Source organism: Corapipo altera, unplaced genomic scaffold (genome assembly GCF_003945725.1).
Source record: "Corapipo altera isolate COAL_440 unplaced genomic scaffold, ASM394572v1 2, whole genome shotgun sequence".
Classification (NCBI taxonomy): domain Eukaryota; kingdom Metazoa; phylum Chordata; class Aves; order Passeriformes; family Pipridae; genus Corapipo; species Corapipo altera.
In genome coordinates this window covers 362,939-390,893 of record NW_020884890.1, presented here as the reverse complement: position 1 = coordinate 390,893, position 27,955 = coordinate 362,939, and the positions used below count along the sequence as shown (strand labels likewise).

The 27,955-nt window shown below is 38.8% G+C and overlaps 1 protein-coding gene across 1 annotated transcript in view; it reads right to left on the bottom strand.

Annotated features, from left to right (window-relative positions):
• The window catches only part of LRRC1 (leucine rich repeat containing 1), a 65,019-nt gene that overhangs the window by 4,606 nt on the left and 32,458 nt on the right, over positions 1 to 27,955 (bottom strand). Inside the window, exons 5-12 of the mRNA XM_027645037.1 lie at positions 18,045 to 18,101; positions 16,417 to 16,480; positions 15,581 to 15,655; positions 13,700 to 13,844; positions 10,992 to 11,110; positions 9,921 to 10,004; positions 1,188 to 1,303; positions 101 to 273 (exon numbers count right to left, since the gene is read on the bottom strand). Coding sequence (XP_027500838.1) covers positions 101 to 273; positions 1,188 to 1,303; positions 9,921 to 10,004; positions 10,992 to 11,110; positions 13,700 to 13,844; positions 15,581 to 15,655; positions 16,417 to 16,480; positions 18,045 to 18,101 — 833 coding nt within the window. The remainder of the gene's footprint in view (positions 1 to 100; positions 274 to 1,187; positions 1,304 to 9,920; positions 10,005 to 10,991; positions 11,111 to 13,699; positions 13,845 to 15,580; positions 15,656 to 16,416; positions 16,481 to 18,044; positions 18,102 to 27,955) is intronic.

Below are 27,955 nucleotides of genomic sequence, written 5' to 3'. Positions count from 1 at the left end.
GAGCTTATGAATCATTTACAAACCTTTATGGAACAGACAACACAGTAAACAAAGAAGTAATATATCTATACATAATGAAAAGCTGACTCTAGGCACTCACCTTGGCAAACAGGCTCAGAAGGCATTTGAGGAAGTAATACACATGTCAAAATCTTTTCTCCTGTTTCAGGGTCTGTATCAGTCTGAAATGTCAGTAGAGGTTGGGACTGGTTATCAGACAACCACAAAGCCTTCAGCTTTAAGGTAGTCAGTGAGAGGGGAAGATACGCCAGCCTAGTTTAAAAAAAAAAAGTAAAAAAGTCAGGGCAATCTCTAGGAGACTTAATAGAGACTCATGAAGTTGACTTAAGTATATATCATTGAGTTAGAATAAATAGGATTGAAATTATTGCCTCTAATAAAAGGCATTGTAGTAGTCATCAATTCCAACTATTCCGTTCTTTAGAAAAAAAAAAAAAAATCTGCAGCTTAACTTTATACCATAATCCTCTGTAGCTGTGAGTAACAGGTAAAACTATGCTGAGCTTTCTCTACTGCAGTAAAATGCCCTGGAAGGCAGACGGCTGCCTCTGCTCAGGAACATTACACATAAACAACTGTCAGAACAGTAACATGTAAGTGCCTCTGAGACAATTATTTTGCATAGAAAAATACCACTTGCTTTTCCTCCTTTTTTTTTTCCATTTAACTCCCTACTAAGCAACTAGACTAATCTGTTGGTTTATGCTTCAATCCACTCATTTTTGCATGTTGATATCTGAAGCACACTAAGATTGGTGAGAAGCTACAAGGTCAAACTGGCTTTCCTTGTTGCCTGCACTGTATTGCAAAGATAAGACACTCGATATTAGTGTTACTCAGTGTTATGGTTGGTAGTTTCAGCTGAAGCTCTAGCAGTTGCCTTGATTATCAGTTTCAACTCCAAAATATACAAATCCAGAGGGTTTTTTTTAAAATCCTATCTCTTCCTCAGAGTCAAAGTAATGAAAAAAAAATCACACTCATGAAAACACACAATTTATGCTACTTTTGGCCAAGGGGAAAGACTACTTTCAGAATTTCAACCATAACACTAACATAAATGTCATAACTGATTTTTATTACTTCATTCCTAGATGTAGTATCTTTTGCTATCAGAAAGAATTGAGTAAATACAGCAAAAGAACATGAAAACAAAAATCTCTTGCCTGTTTCCAGCAACATCCAGGACATGAAGTTCAGTGGCTTGTGAAATTTCAGAAGGAATTCGAGATAATCTGTTGTCACGTATAGAAAATACATTAAGACTGCAGCAGCCCCCAACCTATATTAGAGAAGAGGGGGGGGAAAAAAGTCTGGTTTTGTTGCCATACGATAGTATAACAAAGGCATGCAGTACAGGTCACGGAGTATGTCACAGCACATTCAAGCTACAATGCCTGCCAGACATTTCACCCAGAAGTACAGACTGCAAACAAGTGTTAGCTTAAAAGAAGTCTGACCTGAAGCAAGTCTGTTGGAGCCATGTCTTGAACATCTGTATCTCTGTATCTTTACAAATAGGTTGCATTCTACCTACCTTTCAGAGCCTCCTACACAAGGAAAAAACCAGTCATCACACACAGGCTACTCTGTACACAACACTCACAAAAAACCCTACCCTTAACTTTTTCTAGCTCTGCATTTTACATATTAATTCTTTCTTTCTTCTCAGTAACTTAGGTACAAACAATGGGGCTTTTGGCAAAGCAAAATGCTAAACACACCAACCAAATCCCAACATTTATTGAGGCCACAAAGAGTAATGAAGAGTTCACAAGAAGCAGAAGACTGAGTAAAATCTTTGATGCCCTGAGTCATTAAAAGTATCTCATTTCAAGACGATTCCCATATGAATTGGCCTTCTTTAATCTATTGTAATCAAATATCCTCTGTCTCTACCCATTTATCCAAATGTAAGCATTTGCATCCTTAAGCTAGTTTTCTGGATGCAAAAGATAGGATTTTTCAGTTTTACCCTTAAAATACCTATATTTTCCACCAGAAGTAGATGTCTTCAGAAAAATAAACCTTCTATATTTGATTTAAAATAACCATATTCCAGTTTTATGTTCCAGAAGGAGCTACTCCTATAAACAGCAAGATTATTAGCTGTAGTAACTCAAAAGCTGCTTCAAGTAACTCTTTGTTCCTATTCACAAAGAAAAACCTACCTTTGTTTGCTTATCATACGGAGTTTTCAAAAAGCACTGATGTTTGTTTGCATGTTCCAAAACCCACCATAAGAAGAGGAAAAAAGACGTTTCTTTTCTTACTCCAAGTATTAGAGGCAAAATATCCCAATGCCTTTGGAACCTTTCAAGTAAAGTGGACTTGGAATCTAGCTATAGACACCCAACGTAGTGGAAGAGCTTAGTTCAAAAATTGGAGGACTTCTATAGTGACACACATCTAAGAAGGGTTTCCTCTCAAAATACAGCCAGCATGTTGCTACACTGTGCTCAGGAGTCCCCAAATCTGAGCCGAAATTATTCATGTGTTCTTGCTAACTGTCAGTTGTGTTTCTGCAAAATCCACAATTCAGTCCAAATCCAAGTTTGAGATTACAAAGAATTACCATAAAAGATTTTTAACCGGCAAAGTAAAAATAATGTTGATTTAACCTACACTATTTACAAGGAAAAAGCCATTTTCAAAAGGATGCAACTCTGATTACAAAATAAAACAAATACACCGCTCACCTTCCTTTGTATCATAAATGCTTTTTAATGGAAGAAAGCAGCAATCAGCTGCTCAAGGCTTCTCATTCACAAGCTATTTACAGCAAAAAGTTACAATGCAACATTCTCTTGACAAAACAAAATCTATGATGTTTCCCCTAAATCACTGCACTCTTAAAGAATGTAGCTATTTCACAAGATTATCAGCTTTCCTGGCCCTGTGTTTACAACAGAAACATCAACCTTGTTAGCCATTTTAGCTTGTGAATCAAAGCCCTTAGAAACCAGTGCTCAAATCGTGAGCAAACTTTCTTAATGCAAGAATTCTGCTACTCATATTAAAGCGTGCATAGATTCTTAAATAATGTGCCTTTGCATATTCACAGAATACAGTGTCATTTAAAAAAAAAATACATATACACACTAAGTGTCTAATTGGTGCTTCTAACACGAGGAGCTGTGAAAAGCAAGAAATAAAATTAGTGAATGTTGATGAGCTGGTAAGTGATGCCCTAAGTATACACAAGGTGTTCGCTTTTCATGAATGAAGTTTGCGTTATTCACTCTTGGAGCATGGAGATCCAAACAGTTTAGCCAAACAAACAAGGTAAAGCCATGCAGCCCTGATGAGACCAAAACTTCTATACTTCTGACAATGGAAAAATGCAGCAGTGGAATCGGGCGGCCTGAGTCATCATGCATTTAAAGCAGTTTAATGAAAGGTAACAGTAGAACCGTGGACTGAATAATACTTACAGGGTTATCAATTTACCTGACCCATAATTTTCCAAGCGGCTAACAATTAAGAAAATACAAAAGATGTTCAATTTATTTTTCTTTATCCATACTGGATACATGGTCAAGAGCATGCCAACAAATGGGAGACAGAACACACATTTTTTTACTGCCAAAAAGAGGGTTACAACTCCTAAACTATTTTAACTTCTGTTAATTTAACTTTGCACTATCACTCAACAGACAGTTGTTCAAAGGTTTTGTTTCATTCAGAGGTAGTGAATTTTCCTAGGGTAGTGGGGTAGATAAAAAAAGAGATACTGAATTTTTTTTAAGTAACTGTTTTAGAAAATGAAGACAGCATCTAACGAGCAGTATCAGGTGAGATATCACAGAAAAAAAAGACAAGTTGACAGTTCAAAATAAACTAAAATCTTTGTCATTTCAAACAAAGATGGCACCCATCCAGCAGTACAGAAAGACGTCAGGTCCAATGTTTGAAAACTTGAACAGGAATTGGTACCACTGAGGCAAAGAGCACAAACTACATGGCATGCTGAAAGGAAAACACTGCTGTGACCACCGTGAAGTAATACGGTATCAGAACGTCGCTGGTTTGGCTGAGAATCGTTAACTGGGGAGGAGCCATGCTTTCCAAGGGTCTGATCACATGCTTACAGCGAACTTTGCCAAACCACAGCATATGCACCAAGTACACAGTTGAGGTCACAAGCCCATGTAACACTTAAGCACACAATTCATTTCAAGCATAGACTTCAATTAATGGGGACAAGCATGTGCTTAGTTCTAGGCACATGAGTAACTGTTCCAAGGACTGGAGGCTTCAAGAAGTCCTCACATTGTTCTGCAGTGAGCAAGACATCAGGAAAAGATCTCAAATGAGTTGTGCATGTCTAAGTCATACTCCTGAGATTTAGTTCATTTTAGCAACTTTAATTTAAGGGTTATTCACTTGTCACATCACACCAACTCCAAAGAACAGTAAGCCTAGATAAAAACCAAAAACAAAACCCACACATCAGTCAGGCAGAAAATGGTCACTACAAAGTGCTAATTTCAAGATCACTGACACTATGAAGTCAGAATAAAACTGCACATTTGCAATTCAGATGGACTTGCTTGAGAGGATAAGCATCACTAGGACCCCTCTGGGTTCCACACAAAACTATACCTATGGAGGACCTTTTTGCTCTTTTCTTCTATCTCAGTCTGAGGCTCATCTTTCTAACAGCTTCCTTGTTCTGGAGAAGCAGTAAGGTTTGGATGTACATAGGCAGTATGTCAGCTTGGCTACTAAAGCTCCCCACTATGTTCTGATCATGGGAAGCATTCAGCCTCCTGCTTTTTTGACATTTATATACCTGCTACTAGTCCATCTTAGACAGTCATCTAGAACTGCAAGTCTTAACACGTCACTTCTCTGCTTTTGTTTCTGTTGACTCTTAAGTATATAACAGCAGTTGTTAACTACTCAAAAGCTATGAATCAATTATCCTGTCCTTTACCAGTTAGCATCTTTCACACAGGTATAAGCAATGAAAAAAATTACGATATTATGACAAATACTATAATGATTATTCTTCAGCATGTGACTAGTTAAAGTCCAATGACGCATCTCTTTTATTCAACTCTCAAAACAGCTGTCAGCGTCAAGAACTCTCGCTAGGTTTATACAAGCCTGATAAACATATTGGCAACTTAAACACAGTTCCTCTTGTGTTATAAAACCTTTTCCAGAGTGTCATATCCAAAATTTTGTTTGGGTTCAAAGTAAACAAGGTCAGAATTTTCCTTGGCTCTACATAAAGTATACTACTTCTTTAACTGCAAACATAGAATACATTTAGAGGTGGAAGAAACTGCCCAATTCACTATTATTAACTATTATTCAGTTATTAATAAATTTAAATTGGTTAGGAAAATCTCCAGCAAACTCACTTCAACACCCCCTGCGCCACTGGTGAATCGTAGAGGAGGAGGAGCATAGCAAGAGAGCTGCTCTGCCCTCTGTCTCAAGACAAGTTTTCCTGCATTTTTCCTCAGTGCCTTTTTTCCCCTCTGAGACCCACAAACACATACTTTTACACAAATGAGGGAAGGGACAGGACATCAGAAGTTAAAACCAGAAACAACAAAGCAGTCCCACTTATTTGAAAAAGAAAATTAAAAGACAGTTACTGCCAAAAAAACCCTGCAGTTTTACCTACTGGAGTAATAATTCTCACAATATACCTCAGAGCCAGGAAGGACACATTACAAGACCTCTGCAGGTTGTAAAGACTCATTAACAAAAGCTGGAAAACATTCCAAGGAGGTTATTTATGCAAGTGCCAAAATCAACACACCAGTTTCACCAGCACTCCTGTGCCAGGGTGAGATTTCAATGCCTAGGAGTCACCAAGCAGGTCTTTCAAGTTTAAGGGGAAAAACATTTCTAACTATGAACAGGTTTAGACATTCTCAGTTCTTGCTGAAGTTTGTTTCACTGCTTGGTTCAGTAAGAGAGGGATCAAGCTGCAAGATGAGATAATGAAGATGAAATCTGTCAGTGACTCAAGTCTTGGTCATGCATTCAGCTGTTCCACATTTTACCTTTATTGGCACACAATACAGAAAAACCTCTGAACCAGGAAACTTTGAAGTGTATTTGCATAACAACTCCTCAATAATCCCAAGTCAGAAATCTTACACCAAAAGATAGAGAATGGTTTTACAAATGTGCCTTGAGACAATCTGGCAATGTAATGGTTTAACAGATTTGACCCAAAATCCAATTCTCCTAAACTGCTAACAAAACAAAATCAAACCAACATTCCCTCCCGACCCCCTTCCCCCAAAACTACAAAAAAAAAAAAACCTACACTGCCTCAGAAAAGCTAGAACTCAGAGATTATCTCACCAGGGCACATTAGAGCAGGCACATACTTTCTGCCATCCTATCTATAACAGCTCTCTTTGCTACAGGAATAATTCTGGATGACAGGACAGAGACACCAGCAAGCAGATACTGTATTGGTTACATGTGCTCTTCTCCCATTTTTTCTAATTTTTTTTTTACATGCATGTTACCAGACTCTGTGTCTTTGTCCCTCTCCAACAGAAACCAGTAATGGCCTGTCATACACCCATTACTTACAAGGATGAAGACCACAAATGCACAGTTGTTCTAGCACTCTGTAAAGCAGGGGAAGAATGAAAGAGGTAAGGAAAACAGCTAAAGGAAAAGAGGGGAAAATAAATTAACAAAAATATCTGTGGTGCACACTCTACTTCTGCATCTGACTCCGCTTCTGTGAAGGGGGAACCAGTGTACAAGTACTAACACCGACTGACGTGCAAAAGTCCGAGACCTCAGTCTTCACCATATTGTCTCAGGAGACATCTTAAGCAAGACACAGCAGGCATGGGTATTGAAAATGACTACTGTCAGAAGCTTGTGCCTGGCTTTAAGCATTAATTAGTTGGTTTAGGACAAAAATAAATGGAAAAGATAGTATGATTCTCTCACTGTCAAGGAGAGCCTTCCAACAGACAGAAAAAGGGTGACACATTTTTCAGTTTTCCTTAAGTGTTCTACCAATGCATTTTATATTACTTTTTTTCCAAGTCCGTAATGATGAGAAGGAAAATGGAAATCGAACACTTCACCCAAGACACCAAATCGTTCCTCCCTGCCATCCAAAGGGAAACTGAGAATTGGGATCTTTGCCATTATCAGCACACCTGAAGCTGCTCCTGTGGATGCTTTGCGTAACAGCAAACAGTACTTGTTATACCTGTGCACTCAGTTTACAGAGAACATTTTTCTTTTACAGCTATGAAACATATCTCTTCACTGAATTCCTCTGAATTTTAACCAGAAAAATTGCATTACAGAAATGTTCATGTTTAGTTTAAAGTAAAATGCTATTGGTTAAGAAGAACACTATACAAAGAAAATGCAGTTCCAGGAACAGACGAAAACATGAGCAGAGAGTAGTAGATTCCTTTGTTTTTGAAACTAGCATTTCAGCATTGTTAGAAGGCAATCTAAAGAGGGAAAAGCATTTTACTGCACAGCCTAATCCCAAGGAATTCAAACTGAAACTTGAAAAACTGAAACTGAAAAGCCTCGTTAGCTAGACGGCAGGTTCTGCAATACATGTATATTAACAGTGTTTTTGAGACAACCTATTGCACCGGTGGTTTATGCTTTCTATTTGTCACATTACCAGCTTGGAATTCCAATGCACTGATCTAGAGTGTGGACATGATCCTCCAGTTAGAGAAGGACTGACTTCCTTTAAAAATAAAAAATTAAAAATCCCCAGAGCAAAACATAAAATCTTACATTACATTAATTTCAGTATTTGCTCTAATGAGTCAGACAAATTGGTGTGGGCACCTTTAAAGAAAAAATAAAAATTCTATTTCAAAGAAGTGGATAGGGAGTCAAGGAACTCTGCTTCCTCTGTTTCTCTGCCAAGCTCCCTGGGAACCACTCTCTCCCATTTTAATTTCCTGGACTCCATCAACTCCCCAGCTCACCTCATTCCAGATACTACCTTCCATTTCCTCATTATCTGCCTTCTCCAAACACAAGCTCATCCCTGACTTCTTCCCACTGCTGTTCAGTTGTCCCCCTCTGTCCCTCTCATGTGCACTAATGTTCTCTTCACACACTCTCATTTTTCACCCTTGGATATCCCCAACTCCTTCACCAACTGAGCAACATTTTCCACCTCTGAAACTCATTGCTGGTTCCACATCTCCAGTATCTTGCTCAGCATTAATCTCTTTATTGTTCTGCACTGAGCTCTCAGTCCCATTATTCCTTGTAGACCTGTTCCATATTCACCCTGCTTTACCTGCTTCTGAAGCCAAGCCTTCTCCTTTCATCTGCTCCTGTCCCTGCTCCGTCCAAGCCACACTGCTTGCCCTCATGCACTGTCTCCAATATCATGTACTCCACTAACTAAGAAAAGTGCTTATACATTACATAAGCTATTAATGGATAATCTGGAAAGAAAGTGTACCAGTAAAACCTCACATGCTATAACAAACTCAGAGTAATTCTGCTTAAAGGTAGAGTACACACAAAATTGTACAAATCTCAAGTTCAGATATTTTAGGACACCTGTGTAACGTATTAACTTAAAGTTCTTTGTATAGACATGGAAAGTTTTCTGCTGAATGAGCACAAGATCAAAATTGTCATCACATACCAACCCAGAAAAACAGTTTTCCCAGGGTCTTGCCTCTTGCCAGCATTCATGCAACCTGTCTGGGTACACCCTCTGCAGTTTTCTGTTCAGAACCAGCAGCACCTCTGCAGAGAAGACACTGTCCTGCTAGAGAAACTGCAGTACTCACACCTTCTCTTCCCTCCCCATTAGGTGACTGGCCTGTGGCAGCTCAGACCCAGGGCACTGGAATTGTTGCTGCCAGTGCCACAGCAGCATCCTCTGTCCCTGCCTGACCGCTCTCCCCCATCTGCGGGTTGCCTGCCACTTGGCTTCCTTCTCATATCACCTCCTTGACCTGTCTGAGCTCCATAAGGAAGAGAGCCAGAGTTGATACTGCTCTCAGTTTCTGTCCTTTGGCTGCCACCTGAGTACACATCCCTCCTGCTCCTGAAGTAACTAAAAGTGGTGAAGAAAAGCTTCAAACTCAGAGTTATATGTTACAGACAGATAAGAAAATTAAGAGGGAGAATTACTTGGACAAAGATTACGGAGAAACAGCATGCAAACTGAACCAAGTCACAGCCCCATACTCCAATCACAGGATGCTGCTTTCCCTGACCTCTTTCCAGAATTAACAACTGAACTAAACTTCTAAGGCTTTTGTTACACTTAGTTTCACAACAGAAACTCTAGCCTCGTTTCATTCCACCCACTGTTACAATACACAAGAAGTCCCAGTGATCACAGCTGTAAGATTTGAGGTATCTTGGTCACATCAGGTCCTCACATTTAAGGGCAAAAGCAGTCCAGAGATCTTCAATAAGACTGCCAAGACAGTCACTGAGCCACTTTTCAGAATACGAAACTTTCCGTTTGATACTGCTCCCTAGAGTGAGGTGAGGAAGAGGCTGACAGTACTTTTATACTACATGCAGAAGAGGCATATTGGTGTTTAAATGCATTCCACCTACCAGAAGTCCGAATGTTCAAATAGTGCTGGACCTGACACCCACACTGGGAATTGCCAGTTACAAGCTAATTAGATCCAAGCCTTCCTGTTCAACTGCAAAGCCATTTTGCACTTCCAAGTCACCAAATCACCAGAGTTGCTGTTTGGATCTAATGGACAAGTTCCTGGTTATGATCAGTTTAGAAAGAATACCCAGTGCACCAAAGCTGCCTGCTACTTCTTGTAGGTATTTGAAACCAAGAGTTTTCTGCTTGTACTGTCACATCTGCACAAAACTTACCTCTTTGGGCAAGGATGTTAATTTGTTTCTATCAGCTGCACAAAACTTACCTCTTTGGGCAAGGATGTTAATTTGTTTCTATCAGCATTCAAATTGTTCAGCTTCTTTAGTTTTCCAATGCTCTTCGGCAATGACTGTGCCAACACAAACAAAATAAAATGCAAACAGAATTCGTAAATACACAGTCAGAACAAAACTTCTCTCACTTTAAAAATTAATCCACTTTCAAAATTAAAGTGTCTTAGTCCTCATTACTGCCAGACCTTCCAAAGAAGATCTAAAGGTTTATATTGCAGAACAAATATCTAGGAATGTCAGTTTCTAATACAAATTCACTCACGAAATATCTCTGCACTAAGACAATAATCACACAAGAGCTGCGTACAGAATGCACGTATGCAGAATGCCCATATTATCAAACTTCAGGTTTTCCAAATTAATTGAGAAGCAATCTCCTAACTTAGGTGCTATGAACTGATTTTTGGAGAAGCATCTTTCCATCAGACTTATGATCCTAGTTCAGTCATACCAACTGAACTTAAGAAATGCTAAAAACTAGATCCTTACAGAGACATCTACTCTCCAAGTGTCAGTGTCATGTAAAGACAGTTCCAAAATAATGGAAGGAAACACCTAACAGAAGGAATTCTTATGTATTTTAACTGACCACATATCATATTTAATATCTGGCTGGAGTACATCAGCAGAGCAAGGAGCAATACAACAGAAGCTCTGCAGCGCTCAGGGCTCCTATTCAGTTCTAGCAAGTCTGATCCAGATAATGCACAGGAAAAATTGCCAATAACACAATACAGCACAAACCTCCGCATTAAAAACACAACAAAGTAAGTGATACCTGCACTCCACATGCTCCAATTCCCTTACTGGTCATGAAAGATTCAAGAATGAATATGTAATTGCTGAAGCATTTGAAGGGCATATTGTTACTACACACAACTTGATCTCCAGCATTCATTGAACAGGTAAGAAACAAGATGCATTTAAAGAAAACTTGCTAGTTAGTAGGAGCAAGGGTGAGTAATCTAATGAGCTAAGTGATTCAGCACCAAAGAGTAGGTCTTATTACCACCCACCATTTGAGTAGCCATGACCATGTTTACCTGCAGCTGGTTTTCTGTGAGAACTAGTTCAGTAAGGCTTTCGCAGTCTCCAATTGAATCTGTTAGTTGAATCAGTTTGTTCTGATCAACCTTTAAAATGGAGAGCCTTCGCAATTTTCCTGGACAGAAAGAAAAATGTGGTTTCTTAGTTTAGTATCCTCCAATACCTGCTTTAATTACATAAAATTTTACTGCTGCAAAACTTCTAGAAATCCTCTAAAACAATGAATTTTTTCAGGTTAAAAAAAAAAAACCTCAAGCACTGCTTCACTTGGTGCTTGCACTATGTTAAGAAGTTTTAACATCACTGAGTTCATATTCAATATAAATATTCATATCCAACATTTAAGCCTAAGAAAATTGCAATAAATTTGCAATCTGAACATATTGCATGTAAATATCAAGGATGTGTCTACCCAAAGGCCTATAAACACGTGAAAATTATCAGGTTTTTCCTCCATTATACAACATCTATTAATAAAAAAGTGTGCAGAAGATCACCTACGCCTAACTCAGCTACAGTGAAAATGGTTTGCAGTGAAGTGACAGCCCAAACCTAAACTGGATTAAGGTCTCCTTGTCCTCATATAGAACCCAGTTAGTCAGAAATGAAACCCAATTTTATTCTTTAGACTAGAAATCAAACTTCTTTGAAGGTGGTCTTCCCAGGAAAAACAAAATACCATTTCAGCACAGAAAGCTCACCTTGTTCTTCTTCTTTGCAACAGAATGGGCAGAGCCCAAGACAGAGAATTCAGGAGATATCACTAGCTGCTGACACCTCCCTGCCATCCCTACATAGTCCAAAACAGCTGTAATAGGCTGGCATATCAAATTCGCTGCTGATGCTAAATTGTGAAGAGACATCTGACATGTAGAAAGATAAAAACCTAAAGAGAAACTCAAGGTTTAGCACAGAGAAGTGCAGAGCTCTGCAACCAGGCAGAATAAACCTGTGCACCAGCACTGCCTGGGAAATGAGGACTGTACAAGAGTCCTGCTGGAAGGGACCTGGAGACTATCGAGGGCACCAGGCTGAACATAACCAGCAGTGAGCTCTCACCAGAAATAAACACTAGCTGGACTACATTAGGAGAATTACAGTCAGCAGATCAATAGAAGTTGCTATATCCCATCTACTTCCAAATAGTGAAACCACACCTGTAAAATCATTCTCAGATTCACATCATGTCCTGTCTTTCCCTTGTTCAAATGATGGGGGTCCAGTAGAAAGCTATCAAGATGGCCAAGGATCATGTGAGCTGAGGCTGAGGGAGCTGGCTTTGTTGACTCCCACCAAGAGGCAGCTTGAGGAGATATCTAGGAACTACATATCCCACAGCTACTTGAAGGGCAGATACAGAGATGACAGAGGAAAACTCTTCCCTGTAGTGGCAGGTAAGACAGCAATGGCTGTAAATTGAAGCATGGAAGATCCCAGCTGGACATCAGAAGCAGCTTCCTCACTAGGAGGTGATGCCCAGGGTGCTGGAGCCAGCTCCATTAGGGCTTTAGAGGCTTGGTGAGACATGGCATGACATGACCCACTGGTGCTGATGAGAGCCCTGCTTCCAGGGCTCTACAGATCCACCAATCCAACCACCAATTCAGTGATCAGCTGAGCAACTCCCAGGAGCTTTCACAGAGACCAGCAAGGTTCACTTCTGCCAACAAGCTCTATCTAGCAGACTTCATGGGCTGTTGCATTTAAGAAGGTACAGCTGTTCAGCTCCATTTCTGATGTACAACAACTGTGCTGGCCAGCTCAGGTCATCACAGGGGGCTGCTATAACTCTCTGTGAAACACACATTAGCCAGCTGTAGGACCCACAGTACTCACCCCACCTCCCCAAGCTGAACTTCTAGAGAAACACTTCTCTTTTCTCATATAGCATATGGGGGAAGGGGGAAGGTCTGTCCATTCTTTTCCACATGTTAGATGTAGTTAAACCACATTCACAAGTCCTCCTTATCCTACAGCTTTATTTTGAAAGAAAAAAAAAAGTCTTCTCAAGAAAGTACACTCATACACTTTTGTAATGTGACACTTTCCAGAAAAACAGCTCATGAGCAGCAGAGAAAAAATGCTTCACTGACTACTTGTCACAACTACTGCATGGGTAAAAACATGTACCTTAAAACAGGCACTGGTAGTGCTTCAGAAAATATTCTTCAGTTACTGAACCTATACTAAGGGGTCAGACACAGAAAGATTGTAGTTTGAATATTCAAGGGCAAGGAGTAATGGGTTGAAGTGCAACCAGTCATCCACTGGTTTCAGTATAGGATTAATCACATTGTCCAACTGAAGATAAATACACATCCCCACTAAAAATTCTGTATTTCTATGGTGATACTGTCAGTCAGTCTTATCAAGTGACCCACAGCACGTTACAAGCTAAAATTCTACAGTGTTAAAGGAGTTATGATGGTGACATGGATACGGTGGAAACCAAAAGGACATATTAACTTTTATTTTGGTCGGTAGGTATCAAGTGAAGACTGAAAGAGGATTATGAGGTAGTCATGTAGAGAATAAAAATGCAAAGTTAATAGAATTATGCATTTCATACTATGTAAAAGGAAAAAAAAAATCTGAGACAAGCTCATCTTTTGCACAAAAAGACTTTAAAAGACTTGAAAGCAAGTGACTTCCAGTTTATGATGGATTAAATGGTTCTGTGTGATAGCATTCACCTTGTACTTACCAATGCCATCAGGTAAGACCTGAAGTAAATTCTGAGAAACAAGCAAGTCTGTTAAAGAAGTCAGACCACTAATTTCTTCAGGAAGGCATTCCAATTTATTTTCAGAAACATCCAGACAAAGCAGGTTTTTCAGGTTTCCTACTTCCTGCAATACAAGACAAAAAATTTAAGTCATGCTCAAACACGTTAGAAAGCAATTTGAAAAATGTCCCATTGCAATGAAATTCCACAAAGTAAAACAATTATCTGTATGTCCTCTAAATTGGCCGTTCTCTACACAACTTCTACATGCAGAAAAAAAAAGTAAATAATTACACTTTACATATGCTAAACCAACCAAGTGATTTAGTCACAGTTTCTTATTCTAGCTATTAAGACTGGTTTCAGTAGTCAGACAAGGGATGCTGAGCACACTGAGGCAAACAGCAGCCAAACCTGGAGTTTTCCCTCAAGTAGACTGCACAGTTGTTTTTTCAGAAAGGCAGATTATCAACCTGCACATAATTAAATCTACCCCTCCCAATTAACCCTAGGCAAATTAGGATTAGTCTCTCCTGGCTGCTACAGCAACGTGCCATGACATCTAGGGATTTCATATCTTCACATCTCCCAACTACAACAAATGTAGAAACAGGAATTAGGAGTGTTGCTCTAGCAAGCATATTTGAACTGCCAAGTTATACTGCCATCATCTGCAATTATTATTGACTATTTAAGATTTTTACAATGGTAATCCAACAATTAGACAGAGAAATGCCTTTGCCCCTACTAGCTATCAGAGCACCTTCCCATTTTCATGTACACAGACACCTCTATACATGTTTGAGAATAGCTCTTACTTTAGTCATCCACCTTTCAGAGAAGAGAACAGCTGGGATAGAACTGCCCTTTACTTTTACATATATGAAATTTTTATACAGTGACAGCCATGATCCTAACTCACAGGATCAGTTCTTTTACTTTTGAAACATCTGCCTCTCAAGAGGATCTTTCATTAAACGCATACACATACCCTTTATCCTGCAAGTTCATCTTTTGGCCATTAGACAAAATACATAATAATGGCCAGTTTCAATAAATACGGCTTCTAAAGTCAAACTTGACTATTTATAAATGATTATTTCTACTTAAAAAATTATCAGGCCAAGCCAACAAAACCAAAGTCAACTAAGCCCACTAAATTGTAACTGATTTCCCAGGTACACAGTTGACAATTAGATCAATATAGGAAATAACAGCAAACTGCAGGAGGAACTGAGGAAAAATCAGGTTTTGATATGTCTGTAAAGGAAAAAAGGGAAAAGGACCCATCCCATATGTTATCACAGTTCTTAAGAAAGGGAAATTTGGAGTGCTGTAAGCTTTAAATGCTAAGGTCCTCATCCCATGATATCAGACAGGGGATTTGCCTGAATAAATCAAAATATCTATTTACGGCAACAGTTCTGTTATAGTACTTCTCTCTAACACTGCACTTCAGTGGATGAAGATGACTGCAAAAAGCAGAGTCATACTAAGAACTATTAAAATTGCAGTTTAGATACATAAACAAGTGAGGGTTAGCTCAGATGACTAGTGGCTCCCTGATCACTGGGCAAGAACTGTAAACAGTGTGTGTGTCATCCTAAAAATTTAACAATGCAGCTATTAGGAAGCAATTCCTTTGTCAAAATGCTCAAAAGAAAATCTCTGACAATATATAGTATCATGGCCAATCCCTTATTAATTTATTAAGAGAAGACCCTTACACACCCAAAGGCAAACCCAGGCAAAGTGAACTGAGATATCTATTCCATTTTAAAGCACTTCCCTTTAGGTATGAATGAAAAGGTTGTCTTTTAAAAGCATCTTCAAAACAGTATCAGTAGAGCTCATCTTTACCTGAGGTATTTCGGCTAACTGGTTTCCATCCAACCAGAGGTCTTTAAGATTGAAAAGTGCACCAATTGTTTCTGGCTACAACATAAAACATCACAACGTTAAGTAGCATAGCAGGTTTAAGTAAAAAACAAATGCCCACCTTGCAATTACAATATAAGTAAACCAATTCTTATGCAAGCACTATTTAGAGGTACCTTGATTAAATGTAGCAAGGGTGACTGTAAGCTTTTGGGAATTCCATCATACAAGTTAATTGCTATAGCTTAACAAATTACTATTCTTTACCTGGCATTAACTAACAAATTGCAAGCACACTCTTGATCAACTGCAAATCCAACATTTAATTGAGTCAGATTCATGGGACAAGAAAGATATCTTTTTGGTAGATCAATCTGCAACAATGTAGGACCCCGCAAACCTCAATAGTTTGTCTCAGCCCTTTTACAAAGATTCCTACTCTCACCCTGAAAATAAGTGAGCTTTCATCTGTGCTCAGCTCATCCAGCTCCCGACAGAAGCCGATGTATTCATTGTAACTGCAAGCGCAGACAAGAGTTTGTGCCCTTCCACTTCTTTTTACTTCCATAAAAAAAGCTGTGCTGTGCTCTCATTTTCTAGAGATCAGCTGCAGTTTTTTGAGTAAAGTGATATTGTACTGAACAAGACTAAGCAGATACAGGAATCACCAGCTCACTGCCAGAATTCATCTGTGCATACAAAAAGCCTCTCCCTCCACACATTTTTCTTTCTTCAATTTTGGACATCATATAACCTATTTAATCTAAATGATGCATAAAACAAGACCAATGTGCACTTTCAGTGGCGTGTTCTCTTACCAAGTGATAAAGTTCATTGTTTCCTAAATCAAGTTCTTCTAGTCGCTGCAGCTGGGCAAGCGATCTGTGAGATAAGTCAAAGCAAAACCACATTAGACTAAACCAACAGAAACCCTATGTATTTGAATGAGCTCATTTTACTGAAACTTGAATTTCAAATTACAATGTACTGAAGGCAGACAGCTATTTTACCAGGGATAGACTATTTGCAGTAATACCTGAAAAAATAATTTGGTTTGTCAGTCTAACTGTATTTCTTTGAAACTTAGAACAGGCAATCAAATAATTTTTTTTTTTTTTTATTTTAACTGTAAGTCCCTTGGGGTGGGAAATGCCACATAGTCTAGTACAGTTAGATTTATTTTTAGGGGAAATTTACAGTTATGCAACTGGACAAAAATTCCCAATAGTGTAACTATGTGACTCAAGACTCAATAAATCCATTATTTATCTTCTCGGCATGACCCATCCTTTTCTGAAGTATTTCAGGTTGGATTCGAGACTGTAAACAGAGGGAAGCCCAAAAGGATGTAAAAGAAGTTCTCTGAACATAAACAGACACAGAGAGCCACCCTTCTCCTTCAAAAAGAGTCTGTTTCTTACCTTCCCCAAAGTCACAGTAGCATGAAAGCCAGCAAGACTTCCCCACTACATTACTTGCAGTCAGAATTTTCCAGGAGCAATAAAACTGTCAATATTCGTGATAGTTTCATTCTGACACTGCATGACAAAACTTAGCTAGCGATTCCTATCTTCTGATCACTGACATTTAAAGTGCCTTGTGGCTCACAGCTATAAACAGCCATAACCAAGGCACTGGGTAGACTGACAGGAAAAAGGGAACCCAAAGCAACTAGGGATGAGATTCTGATTAAAATAGGTTAAGTCTTTTACAGTATCTATTAGATTATCTAAACAAGTAAAATAGGAGTCACCAAAACTCCTGCAAGAAGCAGCCAGTTAGTGAAGGAAGGAAGCTCCTTCATTAGAGAGAGAAAAGGCTTCTTCTAGGCAGATAAAAAGGATTCCCAAAATATAAGATACAAAATTTATCTTACAAAAGACCACAAAGTCCTCTGCCACAGATAACAAAGAGACACCTATATAACTTTTTTACCCAAAAATCACAGTGGGTGGAGTCAGACTTCAGACATCAGTAGGCCTAGTTTGCTACTGAGGCTTTAGAAGCCTCCAGGTTTTAGAAGCTTTTGGTTACTCAGTCCCAAACACAAACACTTATTTAAAAGGTCTAGAGTGGAAATCTCCAAGATCTTGTTACCCTACTTTCACGGTTATGAAATTTCAGCATGAGAACAACCCAAACCACCACTCCCACTGCAGACACGCTTGTTCAATGAGTGCAAGAAGTGTTTGGTGCTGCTGCGTTCTATACTGAATATTTTTTATAGAGCAAAGCCAATCCACACAAATTGCAAGCTCCAGTAAATAATCAAGTACAACTAGGAATAATGGATGCAACTAGATGTGGCTAAAAGAAGGCTGTATCTCATACATGTCGTCAATTGGCACTGAATATTTTTCTAGATGTCATTCAGTTTCACATGTTAGCAGATTTTAAGAATAAGAACATTTTGTTAATATAATCAAACACATGAAATGTCACTTACTCAGGTAAATACGTCAGCAAGTTTTCTCTCAGTTCCAGTGAAGCCAGGTTATAAAGACTAAAAAAAAACAAACAAACACATTTTAATACAATCTTACTTTTCAGAAGTGTGTGTTTACACAGTTTAAAACAAAATTGCTGTAAAGTGGTTTTTTGTTGTTTTAGTTCAACCAGTGATGGGAAAGGCAGAATACAAAGACTAAGTTCTTGCATGTTTCTCTGTGATAGGCAATAGATTAAAGCTAGAAAGTAAACAGACAAAACACAAATTTCCATTTGTTAAGAGGTTTGTAGCTGCAATTTACTGAACAGAGCATACTCATTTGAATTGCATTCACTTACTTGCTTTCAGAATCTGTCATGGGCTACCAAGTTACAGAGCACCAGGTAAACCCATCACTGTTCTAATGACGCCTCCCCATTACTGTGAGTGACATTATGCTTCTAAGCGGCTCACTTACTCCATATCCCGGGCTTTTACTAACATCACCATAGCAACATTCAGATTTCTCAGGGGTTTATTTATGACTAAATGGAACACAAGGAGTCAGACATTATCCCAACACTATAATCTGCTCTAATCCTCCACCATCCCAGGGAAAAACAAAAATCAGATATGGTGATTGCAAATAAGGAGTTTTCTGCAACAGAATATGTTCCATCTTGGTGTGCACAGAAGGGGGACAGTGGCTAGGCCTTAAATAAAATCTAGTTTAGAAACAAGAATTCCACTCGATTTGAAACACATTAAGTCTAAATGTGTACACCTTAGGAAAAAAAAAGAAGTCCTTACATTTACACCATAAAAATTTAATTTTTTTTCATCTCAAACAGTACCAACATACTGAACTACAGGACCATTAGTTAGCCCCAGTAAAAAAATCAGCTCAGTAAAACTAAAAAAAAAAAAAAATTCTTCACATGTAACTCCAGTACAGCTATCTAAGCAGAGAAAAACAACAGAACTGATATAATGACTTATCAAAAAGAAATGAAAATTTTTCATGGATTGACTCTGGATAGTGCCTGAAAAATAAATCATTATTTCAAACACCTATTTTGTAGTGCATTCAGAAAATAGTGAATGAAATCTCAGGAGTTTTGATTACAGTTTCAGCAGCCCTCTCCAGCTTTTAAAATAAACACATTTTACCCAATAGGTTTCTGTATTCCTTCAGAAAAAGTACAGTTTAAATATCCCATATAGGTGAAGATACTTCAGTGGAAGCCTATTACAAATCCAATTAAAGGTTAAGTAAGAATAACTCAGCTACCGCCACTCAAAATCAATGACAGAAAGAAGGTAATAAGGCAGCCATCATTCCAACAACGCAAGAGAAAACTCACATGTAAAAATTTTAACACTATAAAACACGAGTCAAGATGGGGCATGGTATTTGACATCCTCACAGAAACCAAACAAGTGAAGGGAAAGAGGGAAGGGGTGATCGAGAACCATTTATCTCCAAGAGGAATGTGGGTCTGATCTTACTCATATTGACACCTACAGACTGCCATTATATTTTTGTTTCAGGTTTTCTAGAAACCTAGTCCAATCTTCCTTTAAATTTTGCACTTTCTCTTCAAACTCATATTAGGTGAGGTCTATGACTCATTTTTATCAAGAGAATACAAAAAGGATGCACACACCGCCAAGCTGCTTTGTAATCTTGTGTTTACACATCACCCACCATCTACTTATCTCCCTCCTCATCACACTGAAGTGTTGATGAGTAAAATGGTGCAATCTCTTAATTTCTTTTCTTATCTCAGACATCACTTTGGCTGAGGTCAAACAGAAATCTTTGTTAGGAAAACCATGTTCAACACCAAGAATTTGGGAATCACCATCTTAACCAGCCTTATAGTATCATTAAACTGGGCCAGGCCAGTGAATCAGCTCAGGAAATTGATCCTGTTTAAAAATATCCCAGCAAGGAGAGTAACAGAGATCCCTAATCCAACACAGAATAAATCCCCTTAAACACCTGGGTTAATATGAGTGCCAAGACGGTGCAAGGAAGGCAGCTGTACTGCAGTGCTGTGGGGACTCCCTGGGTAGCTGTGTCCTTGCAAGTACCCACACACAGCCATCTCTGCACTCAACCACATTCCATGCATTTCGGAGACTGCGGCCCACCACAGTCCCAGGTGAGGTTCTCTTCTTACGGGAGTAAACTACCTATCAGGTTATGTTTTCATCTCTAATGACACAGCTTTCTGAAGGATAAATGCTTAATTTATTCTACAGCTATTCTCACCCACAGCACACTCACAACCCTAACTCTATCCTGGAACAAAAAAAAGACACTGCCCCACACTCTTTACTCTGTCCTTTCTACTTCTTCCAAGGTCTTAAGTCCAAATCCAATGAAAGTCGACCCCAATAAGAAACACGAAGCTAACCACCAAGTAATGTAAAATACAGACTAAGTCTATTAAGTTTAAACCAGCAAAGTTGCACCATTAGACTGAAATGTTCTGTTTAAGGTGGATCCATCTGACAGAGAGGTCAGAAAATTAAAGGAAATTTGTGACTCATTATTCTTAAATTTTGACCAGTTAGAGAAACGGCTCCCAGCAAACCTAGGTGCTGCAACTTAAAATGTGAAAATCTGAAAGCTATCATATAACAGCATTGTAAAATACCACTTATTCAGACGACATGTATGTAAAGGTACAGTACGTATCTTCGAGATAGGTTCCTGTTCCAAGTCACTCCAAAAAGAAGCCTCTTTCTCTTCTCCTCTCTTCATTGACTGTATCACCAACTGCACAAAGACCCTGAAAAGACCAATCTCTAAACTCCAGCGCCTAGATCAACCATATCCTGGACTGCATCAAAAAAAGTGTGGCCAGTAGGCTGAGGGAAGTGATTCTACTCTGCTCTGGTGAGATCCCACCTGGAGCACTGCATCCAGCCCTGGGGGCCCCAGCACAGGAAAGGAACAGACCTGCTGGAATAGGTCCAGAGGAGGGCCACAGAAACAGTGAGAGGATTAGAGTACCTCTCCTATGAAGACAGGCTCAGAGTTGCCATTGTTCAGTCTGGAGAAGAAATTTTTTTACAGTGAGCGTTGTGAGACACGTTACAGGGTACCCAGAGAAGTTGTAGATGCCCCATCCCTAAAAGCATTCAAAGGTCACGTTGTACTGGGCTTTGAGCAACCAAATCTAATGAAAGAAGTTTCTGCCCACAACAGGAAGGTTGGACTAGATGATCTCTGAAGTTCCCTTCCAACCCATTCTACCAAACTAGATGCTTAAACTTGGATGGTTTCAAGAGTTCCTGTAGCAGAGTTAACTACCACTTCAGTTCTTCCCTCAGTCTGCTGTATTTCACCCACAGCTACTCTACCTGCCAGCAACATATCTTCCCTCAGTGTCTGAACAACCAGCTCCATGTGGATTTTTGGTGTAATGATATTTTCAGTGCAACAAAAGCAACATTAGCCATATAGGGAAGCCATATATGCTTCCTGAACATGCCATATATGCTTTGTGAATTTCCTAAGGGTAACCTAAGGGTAACTACACATAACCATGTAGTTCGTGGTCTATATGCCCAAGGTATGCATTTTGCCCTTCTTCTTACAAGGTTCAACACTACATGCTTATTCATTTCCAACTACTGCATAATGTTGACATACAATTAGACAAAGTTACCATGAAAGAACCTAACAATTCATATCCATTATATGATAACCTACAAATAATACAATAGTCCTGCCTTGGTTATGCTTTGGTTACAGCAACCTGTTTTACAGTGTGAATGATAAAGAAGAGCACTGATAAATCTTTGTAAAATTAATCTGGTAGAGTTGAAAGACAGAGACCTTCTGTCCACACCATGCAATATGGGAAAGATATTTTTGCAAATTCTTAGGTAATGAATCTCGCAAATTCTTACGTGAGCCAGAAATTACAGGAAGTATGAATTTCCAAAATGAGGGTACTACCAAACTATCTTCACACACATGAAGTCCTGTAGTTCTACCTCAGAATATAAGGGAAGCTGAAAAAACAACTAGAACGCAAGGTAACTAGATTTGGTCTGATGAAACTATTATTATGTCTCACTAGTATTATTAAGACCATTCCAGAAATCATCTTCAAGAGCTTTCCCCTTCCTCTTTTTTGGAGACAGAGTAACTCAATGTAACTTGTATCTAAATTACACACTCTTCTTCCCTCTCAAATTTAAGTGTATCATATTCAGGGGAAAGGTACATATGGCTTTCTTTAGCAGGTCATTTCTGGAGTTTGACAAGCAGAGCAGCATTCTAGTAAGAACAATTCTCGTAACAAAATCTGAAATTAAGGATTATGGTCTTAATACCTGCCACTTTTTACAGAGCTGGGAGAAGTGGACACAAATTACAGGAGGGAAATACTCCTTCCTTGGAAGACTAATTTTAAACAGGCACAAAAAAAGTAAAGCTAATAATTTTTTCATCCTAGACTTAAACAGTAAAGGCATTGAAAGCCAGAAAAAAGAGTATTGCATAGTTAGTTATTTGAATTGAATTGTCAATATGATTAATTGGCTTGTAAAAATCTACAGATCTTCCACAAGTAAAAACAGGATAAAAAACCAGTATCTTTCAGCCACTCTCTGGAGGAAAGCCTAAACAGATTGCCAGTAGTACAAGTAACATCCAAATTTTAAAAACAGAGTAAAGTTCCACAGTTTACGGCCAAGGAATTCGCTAAATATGTTACAGAGGTAGTCTAAGCTGCTAGTTAAGACTAGCTTTCTACATAAGCTTGGCTTTCAAGTTCTGCTCTCTCCCTCACACGCACAGCAACACGCATGGACCAAAAGAATGGACAGGAACACTTCAAAAGGCATAATCAAGAAGAAAAGAGAGATTCATAATTACAGTTCAGCCTGTTCACTTTTGAATGCTTTAACCAAACATTCTCTAATTTGCTTATCAAGATTACTGAAACAGACTGCAAAGGTTAAGCCAATTCACTATTACAACATGATTTCATTTTCAAAATATCTTCCATTCCACTCATGTAACGTCAATCTTCAACAACTTCAGTAAAAATGGAATTATTTAATTTCAAAAAAATATTGCTAAATATGTGCTACTTTTTTTTCTTGTGTAACATACAGGATGCATTACCTCTTACTTAAAGGCCAGATGGCACTGCATTCACTATTACATTGTTAAAGGGTCCTGAAGTAAACTTCTGAGTTCCTTTACATCCAGTTTTGGCGGTTACCAAACAGCCGTGATTATCACTGAATGTTCTACCAACTCAAACTCTGTAAATATTACTTGCCATGCTAAATTCAGATAAGCCAGAATAAGAGTTTATAATACTATTTTTAATACTACTTATATCAGCCTGGCCAGACCACCTACATCCAGTCCTTCTCCTATGTATTTGCAAGATAACCCTCCCCCTCACTTCTGCTGAATCATGTAAGACCATATGTTAATCAGACATTACTATGCTAAACCTGAAAACAGAATTACATTGTCTTATTCCACACAATTTTAAGAACATTTTCCGTTCTGTGTGATGCTACCAGATGTGTAATCTACACTTGAGACATCCAAGCATACACTAAGAAAAACACAGTCAAGAACTGGCCCAGGAATCCGTTATCAGGATTAGCATGCCACTCTGATCTGTTTCTGGATCATCTGCATCGAGCATTTCACCCTGCCCTTTGAAGACCTTTTACTCTCTCCAGCTATTCCTATTCCAACCAACATTAGAGACTCTGGTTCAGAGACTGCTGAAAACTTCAAAACCTCTAGAATTAAACATATATATGCAAAACCACCACGTTCAGTGACTAACGCGAAATCTCTGGATATCTATGGTTCCATGACTGTTGAAAAGCATGCCTATAACAAATCTTTCTGCAAAACAACGCTAACTGCAGCAACATTTGTTCTATTCTTTTCATTATTTTCACTTTCACAATGAAATGCCTGTTCCAGCATTCTACCTGCTAGCTGCAAACGTTAAGAGGAAAAGTTCTCTGCTTACCTGGTAATTCCCTTTCAGTAGTAAGGTCCACAGATCCTTTCAGCCTGCTTGCAGCTTGGGGGTAAACCAGACTCATCAGTCATAGGCATCAGAATATCCTTCCCATCTAAAGAAATTCACCCTCCCCACATTAAAAGTTTCTAAAGCCAAAATAAGGCTATCCTACTTTCTTGCATCAGAGAGTGTGCAGTCCTCTTGAAAAAAACAAAGAAGGGGAAGGGGAGGTCGTGAATGATGGGGATACTACAAATCATTATATTTCTATGATCTTTTGCTGAAATCAGGATTTCGAGATCATGTTCAAGTAGGAGACCATCTGTACTTTTTAGGGAAGAAATAAAGACTGCGTATGGCGGAGGAAAGCTTTTTTTATTTGCCACGTAGGGAACTTTCAAAATACCCTACCTGCCAGTCATGAATAATCTCATAATTTAAAGCTTAGCACCCAAAAAAAGACAAGTAATCTGGCACTCTTTATCTTTTCCATGCACAGACAAGACTGCTGAAAAAATTGTGAAAGTTAAAAACTGGGTATCAGTTAGATGTCTGGTGTGCTGAGGGGCAGCAGCTCTTAAACTGTAATTTAAAGCACAGTCGTGAAGCTCTGCCCTTTGCTTCAGCCATTTAAGAAATTTGTTGATTTTGTTGTCCCCACAGAATTTGACAGATAACTGTCTTTTTCAAACATGCATTTCATCTGAAAGGACTGGTTTTTCAGCTAAGGACAATTCCTCGTGAAGCACCCTTCTGAGAGTCCAACACTAGATTAAACATCAGAGACATACATAAAAGGCTTTCCAAAGAAGGTATCTGGATCTCATTCAAGCCTAAGAACCACAAATAAATAATAATGTGCCACCTGTAAAATAACTTGAAAAGCAGCACTATATGGCTCTCTAAAATCACAAATCTTTTCTAGTAAAAAGCCAATGTCACAGTGAGCTGAAGTCAACACTAGAGAATGAACACATATGGACAAAGAAGGTGCTAGGGATAGACAGACGTTAGATTATTTATGCTACTACTGTAAGGCATGCCCTAGGAAGCCTCGATTTACTCAAATACCCTTACATACAAATACTCTGATTTTTGAATTTCAGACAGTCATGCTTGTGCTTTGGGTGCTACACAAATAAGTAAGTATTGAAGAGAAACCCTAGAAGTAAGTGGAAATTCCTAAATGTTACCAATGCTGGGAGGAACAGGTTATGCCTGCTTGTTGGGCAGCTCTACAGACACACGCAGTCCTGCAGAATAGGCAAGGAAATTACACTTGCTCTCATTAGACTGAGAAATGCAGTAAAAGACACTCCTACTCACAGCTTAAATAGCGTAACTTGTTTCTCCAAATAGTTCAACTACCCAACAGGACAAGTACTGCTCCAAGCTGCACCCACCTAGTTATTAGCTTAAGTATCTCACATGTATTAACACTCACTGTTTTACTCCAGAGAGCAACCAAACTACAAGTTAGGAGAACACAAATCACAGAGAAACACAAAAAGGAGCACTGGTAACATTAAGATATCTAATCTTTTATCAAGTCCTAAAGTAGTGAATCACACATATTTCTAGCAAGCCTTGAAACAATACATGAGCTTAAAAGAGGAAGGCTACATCCAGCAGGGAAAAACTGTCAGCATATATACCAGCACTGGATAAGCTGATTGAAGTGGTCACACAGACTAAGAAAAGCAGACATACTCTGAGCATGGTTTTGAATAAGCAAGAGGAAAGGCAAAATGTTCAAAGAAGACCCTGCCTATGTTCTTCAAACACCCAGTTGTGACCCTTAAGAATACTCCTTTTAGCAACACAAAGGAAAAGAAAAATATAAAAGGTCTGTGCAGAAGAACTCTTAACGGCACAGTAAAAATAATAATGGAACTCTACATATCAATGGTTTGAACAAGCTCAGCCGCTGGCCTGGGACAGTGAAGCTGAACTCTGGCACTCACTCACCTTATACATCAGACCATGTGAAAAACAGATTGAATATCCGAATTCACAAGGAAGACACACTTCCACTAATGGCTCACCGCAAGCCAATTCAAGTCTATTATCTGCCATTAGGAAGAACTTTCTTACTAACATTTAAAGTACTACTGTTTGTAAAGTATTTGCCAATGCTTTTGCTGCATTCCCCATTAAGACAGTAAGGCAAATTTGCATTGCCACAGGATTTTAAGTAGGTAGCTAAAAAAAAGAAAAAAAAAAGACCCTAAGTAGAATACTGATCAGGGTACTACACGAAGATGAATGAGAGATTTCACTGGTTGTATTAGGCAGTTTTCTAGAAAGCACCACAAGACTGTAAGAAATTAGGATGGATTTCCCCAAGTTTCCACATGCTCTAGTCATTAGAAGACCTGCAAAAAGCACATGGACTTCAAATTTTTCCCCAAACATGCCCAACTATAGTAGAATAAAACACCAATATGTTCTTTTTGTTTGCTCACTATTTGACAGATCTGGCACAGAGTGCACACAGGTCCAGCCTACCATCAAATAACACCATGCATTATTATCCAAAGGACACTGAAACTCCTTAAGGCATTTGCAAACATATCCAAACACTTTTAAGAGCTTTACTTACTCTGTTCAGCCAGAAAAACACAATTAGCATTACTTTCTAATTCCCAGCACTTTTTGGGTCCCAGTAGAACAAAGGAGGAAACAAAGAGTACAAGTATGCAACCTTTGGAGAAGCCACAGAGCATTTCACTACTTTTACCAAATGCAGGTTGGTTGGCTGCACCATCAAATTTACTTGCAATAAATGATGAAAATTTTGTAAACTAAAAAAAGAAAGTTGCACTTGTTGGTAGTCAGACTGAAAAAAACAAATCTCTAACCTAAGTATCTAATGCTAAAAATCCAGTAAAATTCCCTCTCAGAAGCGATCTATACGGTTGCAGTTCTACTTCGCTACAAAGAAGACCTCCCAATAATTTCCACTTGGAACCAGGCAGGATCTCTTTCTGTCTGTTGCCAAGACATTCCTCAACACACTTCAGGAACAATTACATTTTGGGTGAACACCCCATGAGTTTCCCTCATGCTACATTAACATTCTTCTGAGTTCAAAAGCATCCATCCTTAGTCCAAGCTTACTGTTGACTTTCCAACTCCCAGATTCCCACCTACTGGGAATACCTGATGAGAAAAAAACAAGAGTCCCACACATTTGTCTCTGCTTCTTTAAGCAAAAACTTGATAATAAAAACTTCTACTAATGAGATTAAAGTGTTTTTGTAAAAATACAATATTCATATTATAGACAGCAAACGTGGGAGCACTTCCCAGATCAAAGTAGGTCTGTCAGACTTGAATAAATGTCTATCTCTCAGAAGAAATCTCCAAGACCACCAGGATGAGCACATGGGTCTTCCTGATGCAAGTGAGAACCCCAGATTTTTAGCTTCAATATTGGGAATCAAATACTGACCTTGAGGGAGAAGGGCTTACACTGCTCTGTTCTGCAACAGCTCACACAGGGCTGAAATAGTATGACAGTATTTCCATGAACTGCTTAGGACCAGTATGAGGCAATTTTTTACTTTTTTTTCTTGCACAGCTCCATATACTGACATCTCTACAAACCTCTGGTATCCCCATTTTAACCAAAGTCGTTTCCAGTCATTTGCTCCAGAACAGAGTCTATCACCACTCACACTACCAAATGACAGGCAGGACAAGCAAGAAGCCACAGCTACCACAGCCAATGAGCTCTCAAGGAAGCCAGCAACCTTCCTCTAGCTGCTGTCTGCAAAGCAGCAGTCCACCTCATGCTTTGGCAATCATTTCAGCTTGTCATATTTCTTATATTTTTTTTCAGAATCAGGCAGGATCCCAAATTTTTGGCCTTGGTTTTCTGTAACTGCAAAGTCTGAATAG